At 33.8% G+C, this 8,602-nt stretch overlaps 1 protein-coding gene across 1 annotated transcript; it reads right to left on the bottom strand.

Annotated features, from left to right (window-relative positions):
- Nucleotides 1-2,154: 2,154 nt before the first annotated feature.
- LOC139870134 (cysteine-rich receptor-like protein kinase 43) lies at nt 2,155-4,391 on the bottom strand. Its single transcript, XM_071857982.1, has 5 exons — nt 4,246-4,391; nt 3,627-3,826; nt 3,234-3,465; nt 2,728-2,893; nt 2,155-2,361 (listed from the first exon to the last, which is right to left on the bottom strand). Exons 1-5 carry the CDS (start codon nt 4,269-4,271, stop codon nt 2,155-2,157), a joined length of 831 nt encoding a protein of 276 aa, XP_071714083.1. The 5' UTR covers nt 4,272-4,391.
- Nucleotides 4,392-8,602: the final 4,211 nt, after the last annotated feature.

Here is an 8,602-nt window from a genome sequence, read left to right as displayed (position 1 = left end):
TTATATGGACTTAAACAAGCACCACACGCATGGTACAGTCGAATTGACAGCTACTTCACAAGTTCAGGATTCAGGAGGAGTCAAAGTGAGCCCACACTCTACATCAAAACCCAAGGTAACTCGGACACTCTCATTATTTCCTTGTATGTTGATGATCTAATATATACTGGAAACAATGAGAGGATGATACAAGAATTTAAAGAAGACATGATGAAAACGTTCGAGATGAGCGACCTTGGATTGATGCGCTATTTTCTTGGCATCGAAATCAGTCAAGAAAATGAAGGCATCTTCATATGCCAGAAGAAATATACAGAAAATCTTCTGAAAAAGTTTAAACTATACGGTTGTAAAACCGTAGCCACGCCACTAGTTGCCAATGAGAAGATGAGGCAAGAAGATGGATCTGAGAAAGCAGACGCTTCAAGATTCAGAAGTCTCATTGGAAGCCTACTCTATCTGACAGCAACAAGACCAGACATCATGTACGCAACCAGTCTACTATCCAGGTACATGCAAAATCCGACTCAAATACATTATGGAGCTTCTAAAAGAATATTAAGATACTTGCAAAGTACCATGGACTATGGAATATGGTACAAGCCCACTATAGATGCGAAGCTTCATGGATACACAGATAATGATTGGGCCGGATCAGTCGATGACATGCGAAGTACTTCAGGATACACATTCACACTTGGATCTGGTGTCTTCTCATGGGAATCAAAGAAACAAGAAACTGTGGCACAATCGTCAGCCGAAGCTGAGTACGTCGCAGCCGCAAACTCAGCTAATCAAGCTAAATGGCTAAGAAGAATACTTGAAGACATGGGCGAAAAACAAGACGAAGCTACTTAAATATTCTGCGACAACAAGTCTGCAATTGCAATGGCAAAGAATCCTGTGTTTCATGGTAGAACAAAACACATTGATATCAAATATCACTTCTTACGAGAAGTCACCGCTAAGAAAGAGATTGAATTAAAATACTGCAAGACTGAAGAGCAGATTGCAGATATTTTCACCAAAGCGTTGCCAAGACCAAAGTTCGAGTTCCTACGCAACATGCTCGGAGTAACCTCGAAAAACATTAATGAGGAGTGTTAAAATAGTAAAGTTTTTCTAGAAATATCTAGATTTAATTAGTGATTAGATATTATTACTAGATATTTAAGATGTATTAGCTCTATAAGTTGGTAGAAGTTACTAGAGTAATATAAATATCTAAAATAGCTAGAAGTTAGCTAGAAAAATTGATCACCCACTTATGTAGCCTATAAATAGGCAAGTGATGGATCATTTTGTATGTATCAAAAACTCAAGTAATACAATCTTTCCTATACAAACACAAGTCTTCTATCCATCTTTTCTATATTCACTAATTTACAAAAACATCCCCTCAATAATATAAACACTAAATTACTTCTAACTAAAACAAATCATCACAATTAACTAATCAAAATCTACTATAATTCTAACAGGGTCAAATAAACATTGTAGCTAAAAGGGGGAATGGGTCAAATGGGTTTAAAGTTGTTTAAAGTCTATTTTTTATGCACACTGTTGTTTTATTCAAAGATTAAGGTTAGCATCCATTAATGAACACTGTTGGATCAAAGGGGTCAAATAAAAATTGTACTCGTAGCTAAAAGGGGAATGGGTCAAATGAATTGGTTGGCCAGACCCAACCAATTGTAAATGACCTTTTGTAACCTATAACCCAATCAACCCACCTCGAATCGCATGCCTGAAACTATGTCATATTTGATTTCCAGAAGATAGCATAAATATGTGATCCTAGCTAAATCATATCATATCGTTTGGTCTTAATATGACTAAAGCCGCTCTCTTAAGCTTACAAAAACTAATGTTAGAATATGTGCCTATTCTTTTGAAACCAAGGTGATACATGTATCAACACCAAATAGAAACAAAAGAATGAAAACTTAAAACCTAGCCAAGTTCATTTTGTCAATGGAGGAGAGATTAAAACCATTCATTTTAATTTCAATTGACATAGTTTAAATAGCAACAAATTAAAAGTATCTCTTAATATTCATGAAGTATGTCATGTTGAAGAGTCACAAACTTGCAAATTTCTAAATTCCTTGAATAACAATCCTCATTAAGATAATAATTATTCAACTTTAAGATTCATTCTTCCTTTTTTGGGAGAAAACGTAAAACAGATGACTCGTCGAGAAACATGTCAACCACTTCCTCCTTCGTTGGCCTATGCAGAGGATCACTGTCAGTACACGACAAACCAATTTTAATGAATGTTTCGATGGAACTTGTATCGACATCAATTTTGGGATCAATTGGGTTTGAAATTCTTTCTTGTGTCAAATATTTCCAACCCTGCAACAAGTCAACATGTTTGTTTGTTAGTATTTATTTCTTTCACTTGTCCATTATGTACGTCTAGAATTTGTACAAATAAGACAATACTTCGACGAATCAAAAATGAAAGAATTGGAATAATTTATCAATATGCTGATAATTAAATGTATTCTTCAGTTAGTACTTAGATGCTGATAATTAAAAATATTATACAGATTGAAAAAGTCAGGTTATGCTGCAGGCTGTATTAATAAATATGGATCCATGTGAATTATGTTTTTGGAATGTACTCCGTATTAGGTTTGATTGTATATGTTAAGAATCTAGCTATTTTAAATATAAAAACTTATTATAAGCATAACAACCATATTTCTAATACTCTACCATATCAATGTACCTGGTAACTGTACTTACGTATTCTATCAACTGCTTGTTGTTTGCTGGTACTTTATATCCGAATATAGTTTCTAAAACTAATACACCAAAGCTATAAACGTCCACCTTGGTTGATAGACAATGCTTGTTACGTAATTCCGGTGCCATATATCGCCTGTTACATTTGCAGGTATAATTAGCGACAATCACACAAATATATATTATAACAATCTGAAGAAAACAAGTCACACGGACAATAACATCCAACTCGAAACCAATTTTAATTTATCTATTTCTATTTTCAGTTTAATTACTAGTATTATCCACCTTGCATTCCCTCCCTTTGTGAAGACATGATCAATAAAGTGCACATAATAAGTATGGCAAAAATTGTAATTCTAGTAAGAGACGCCTTCTTTTTACTCGATAAAAAGAAAGATAAATACATTCTAAGTAATTTAATATATGTGATTGAGCTACAATGACAGTTCTTAAATGAACTATTATGTACTTACCCGGTCCCATAAACCTGATCAACATAAGTGCAATCAGATTCTTCGATTTTCGAGGCTACCCCAAAGTTTGACAGTTTTGGGTAAAAAATTTCATCTAAAACAATGTTTCCAGATTTTATGTCACCATGTATGATTGGACCAGGAGCCTGCATGTGAAGGTAAACAAGCACCCTAGCAATTTCTAACAAAATTTTGTATCTTTTATTCCAGTCTGAAAGAATTGACAGTGGATCTACAAATATAGATATAGATTATAAATTTGTGGAATGTAATATAAGAAAGTTAAAAGTGAAAGTTCTTTCCTTTATTGATAAGTTAAATATATTATTATATAAAGCTACCACTCAAATATAAGAGTTATACGAGAAACAGTTGAAAAAGAAGAGTTCATACCATGTATTACGCGATTCAGGGTTGCATGCGTTGCAAAATGATAGACTAGATGCACTATTTCTCCTTGAATGGAATATCCAACTAACTCAACCAAGTTCTTATGTTTAAGCTTTACAAGTATTGATACTTCATTCATAAGTGCTTTATCCATAAGCATATGCAAAGGTGAAACAATTGTAATATCTTGTCCATTTTGTAGTCTTCCCTAAAAGGCGAAACCAAAATGGAGCAATTAGCGAACCACGGGAAAAACTAGTGTAAAAGGAAGTATAGGATACCATGTACATGGAACCATATCTCCTATTGAAAATTCTATTAGCTTCAGAGAAATTTCCAGTTGCAACTTTGATAGTGTCATACTGAAACCTAAATAATAGTAGGTTTTCATCTTGAACAGTACCAAGGTATAGCACCAAGGATTTTAAACTTCTAACTACAACTATAAGTTCAACAAATAATATGTAATTAAACGCTAAATCTTAGATGCATCTAATAATACCTCACCTTAGGCGTTTGAGCTAAATTAAGAGATAACTGTGAATATATTGAAATTTGAAGGATCAAAAGTTTAAATAGGCACATTAATTTAAGGACAAACAACTTGAAAAGAACATAATACCTGAGTTTTCCCAATTGGATACACATGTAGACATCTTTTTCCCAAATATCGTCATGCCTCGGTGCTGCAAGTTATCGTCTTCTTTCAACTGTAAAGCTAGGATACACTCAAGGGCCGCCACAACCTGCGCCATTGTAGGATGATGTTTTGGACTTGTATCTACAGCGTTTCTCACACAAAACTTCAAATAGTACCACTCCAAACGCATACACATCAGACTTTTGGGTTAGCTTACCCGTCTGATAATAATTAGGATCTAGATATCTGAATGTCCCTTTCACCATAGTGTTGACATAACTAACTAGCTGATTTATAGGACCTATTTTGGACAGCCCAAAGTCCGAAATTTTAGCATTTTAGCAGCCCAAGTGTCGTCCAACAAAATATTTGAGCTTTTAACATCCCGGTGTATCACTCCATGATTTTGTAAGGATCGTATAGCCCAAACACAATGTCCTGCAATATAAGCCCAAGAGTCCATCCTTTTCTAAAACCAATTGGTGATAGAGGAATTTCCCCTTAGACAGGGTGCGCCACGTCGCTGCGTGTGCTCGGGGTGCGCCCACTGCGCTGTCCACCACATCGGGGCTATAGCCTAGCTTTGATTCCAGTTATAAGGATCGTATAGCCCAAACACAATGTCCTGCAATATAAGCCCAAGAAATCATTTTTTTCTAAAACCAATTGGTGATAGAGGGATTTCCCCTTAGACTTATATACATACATTTGTTTTGTCCCAGGACCGATGTGGGACTTTGGTTTGCACCCTTACAGATTTATACCTGTACCGGTGTGAAGGTAATCTAACCCTCGAGCAGCCCCTATACATATTTTTAGCCTTCGAATCCAAGTAAGCGGAGCTCGTAATTTGTGGAGATGATCTTCGAGGGTCCCTCGAGGCAGATATTCATAAACAAGTATCATCTCTTGCACATCATTGCAATAACCAATCAAAGACACCAAGTGACAGTGCCTTAACTGTGAAAGCATCTTAACTTCTGCCCGAAATTCGGGTGCTCCTTGATTGGAAATTGTATCCAGCCGTTTTACGGCAACATCCAAACGACTTACCCCATTAGTAATTGTTCCTTTATAAACCTTGCCAAAACCCCCACGTCCGATAACCAATGATTCATCAAAGTTATCAGTTACTAACTGAATCTCAGCAATTGTAAACTGACGACACAGGTGTAGTCACTCTGTAGATAGGGAAGATTCAACATCCTCACCATACATGGTTATTGACATGATCTTCTAATACAATAAATGATGAGGATAATGAGAACTCAAGATGATGATGATGATGATGATATGGGCTTTAGGGTGAAATGATCGAGTCTTTAGCGAATCTGTAGTCAAACTTATAAATTTGTCATAATAACTAGTGGGTAACATGGTTTCCAAGAAATTACTAGGATATGACATTCTAAACTTCACATTTTGTGTTGCTGTTCTACACGCACTAAAAAGAAAAGAAAAAAAATTAATAAAAATTAAAAAAGATAAACAGAGATCCAAAGTGTTTCTACATGAAGGTTCCTTTTTGTACTTTTTCTTTATGGCATTCGCTTTCAATCTTCAATAGTAACAGCAACAATTAATAACCTATTGTTTTATGGTAAAAAAATGGAAGCTGGAGGTTGTTAATAAAAATGATACTGTATATACCTTTTGTTTTGACCTCTTATGACTTACAAAACCTTATCCCTTTCATGGAGCTTGCAAATAAAAATGGAAGCTGGAGCTAGCAAGTCAATTTCCTTTTATTTTAATTTTGTTTGATTTTCTCCTTCAAACAGTTAAATTATTATCTTCTGGAACTCGGACTCTACGATTACTTCAATATATCAACATACTCATTCACTCGTTCAAACAACAAATTCCCTTCGTTCTCAATAACATCAATTTTCACCACATTCTTAGACTCGCTCAGTTTCAATTTCTCAAGTTCATTATTCGATGCATGTGAAACAGACATTGATGAAATTAAATCATGTTGTTGTAGCCTACATACCTCAGATTTAGAACATTGAATCTCATCTTCATGTTGCTTGCTTTTATCGGAAGCCATAGCTAGGGTTTATAGGTTTTCAAATGAGTTTTAGGCAAAAAGTGTTAAAAGTGTTTGTGAAATGCGTTTGCATTATTCGTAATCAAGTGGATTTGAACAAAATCGAATAAGGTGAATTGGCCGATTTTAGCTTTCGATTTTTAATCGTCTTTGTTCGTCGTTTGCAGAAGAAAATGGACTTGGAGAAAAATAATTACAGTAGCGGATTTGATTTGATTTGATTTGAGTATTTGACAGTTAGATAATTACTTATATTAGATAATTATTATATTATTATTATTATTATTATATTATTATTATTATATTATTATTATTATTATTATTATATTATTATATTACTCCTACACACTAAAAGTCACCGGATTTTTTTGGAAGTCACCGGATTTTACAAACCGTCGTTTTAAGTTTGCGTTCATACTACAAACAATCCCTCAACTTACGTTAAATTTACACAACGACCCCTCAACTTCACACTTTTTCAGGAGTAGAAAGTGTAAATATATAATTTTATTAAGATAAAAAAAAACTAATTCCACCCGAATTTATAACGGGCCCTATCTTTTCGCTCGGTGCGAGTTAAATTTTTCGGAGCCCACCATTCAACTCGAAAAAATCTCACGAACACAACGTGACTAACTATACGCGAAATGGACATCGTTAAAAAAACACTATATAACGGGCCCTATATTCTCGCTCGGTGCGAGTTAAATTTTTCCGAGACCACCGTTCAACTCGAAATAATTTTACGAACACAACACGACTAACTATACGCGAAACGGACATCGTTAAAAAAATACTAAATATTTTGGGCTACATTTCATACATATACATGCGCGCCCAACGAACAACCCAACTTACTAGATATATTAGGTACCAAACAACGTATATTCAAATTCGACCGCGCGTTGAATACAACTGCAGCAACGCGCGATCGAATTTTTTTCTAGTTATAATTATAATTAATAATTAATAATTAATTATAATTGGTTAATAATTAATTATAATTATTTTAAATTATAAAATTCACAGATCACAAGAGTCGTCACGTTTTTTCGAGCGTCGGTTTCGTCAAAGTCGTAATCCGACCGCTGTCGACTCCTTCCAGCATCGGGGACCAAAGTCGTATATCAAACTATAAGAATTGTTGAATGTCACCGTTGGAATTTGAATATATATATATATAGCAGTTAAATTTCAAAAACAACTCTTTATAATTACATGAATTTAACTACAAGTACATGAATTATCATTTCACCTAGCAAGCCTTTTGAGTTTCTGTTTTTAACACTTTTTGGAAGCGTGGGTTGATAGTGTGAATTGTTTTTTGTATTTTTTTAATGATTAGGACGTGTGTGTATTTTGTGTGAAGTAGTGGTAGTGTAGGTTTTTGATGTGGATTGGAGTGGTGTGATGATGTGTTAAAATATAATTGGTAAAGTAGTTAAAAAAGGATAAAAATTATATTTTCAAAATAATAAAAAATTAAAAAAACCAAACCAACTTGTGTTGCCATACCCGTTGCCAAGCAACGTGTAGATCCCAATTTTGAAGATGGATGTCATGTGTGTTGGAAAATCGTGTGTACTTTTATTAATTCAGATTAACACAGCGGATAGTTAAAATAATAATCTTTTAATATTTCATAAAATATTTACAAGATTAAATATTCATATATTTAATGAAACATGCACACGATTAATTTATCCCAATGAGATCCAGTTACACCACTAATAATTGTCAAAATATGTAATTCACAAAGTGAGTAAACGATATACCTTTCTTGAAGAACGGAGAGAAACCTACAATCAAAAGTATGACCGTCTCTTTGGATAGTCCACACTTTCTTGAAGAACGGAGAGAAACCTACGATCAAAAGTATGACCGTCTCTTTGGATAGTCCACACTACACTTCAAACAACGTCAATGGATGCTAGTCCAAACCCAAGTAATAATTAATCAACCTTTGATTAATATTATGAACCCAAAATAATACTCCGTATGTGTGACAACCCGGAAATTTTTGACCAAATTTAAACTTTATCTTTAAATGATTTAATGTTTTCGACACGATAAGCAAAGTCTGTAATGTTAAGTCACGAAAGTTTTGGAACTATATTCATGTAATCAATTATTCTTTGACTGTTCTCGAAGATTCACGAACAATATATATATAACTTAATGTGCATATATATATATATATATATATATATATATATATATATATATATATATATATATATATATATATATATATATATATATGATTTCAAGTTATTTAGTAAACGA

Source organism: Rutidosis leptorrhynchoides, chromosome 10 (genome assembly GCF_046630445.1).
Source record: "Rutidosis leptorrhynchoides isolate AG116_Rl617_1_P2 chromosome 10, CSIRO_AGI_Rlap_v1, whole genome shotgun sequence".
Taxonomy (NCBI): Eukaryota; Viridiplantae; Streptophyta; class Magnoliopsida; order Asterales; family Asteraceae; genus Rutidosis; species Rutidosis leptorrhynchoides.
Note: the sequence above shows the minus strand (reverse complement) of the source record. Positions and strands in the feature narration are given on the sequence as shown.

Coding starts and splice junctions, on each gene's coding strand:
- LOC139870134 (XM_071857982.1), bottom strand. CDS start 4,271: ATGTGTATCCAATTGGGAAAACTCAG. Junction 3,466..3,626: donor CCTGAATCGCGTAATACATG/GTATGAACTCTT, acceptor CTATATTTGTAG/ATCCACTGTCAATTCTTTCA. Junction 2,894..3,233: donor GATCAGGTTTATGGGACCGG/GTAAGTACATAA, acceptor CAAATGTAACAG/GCGATATATGGCACCGGAAT.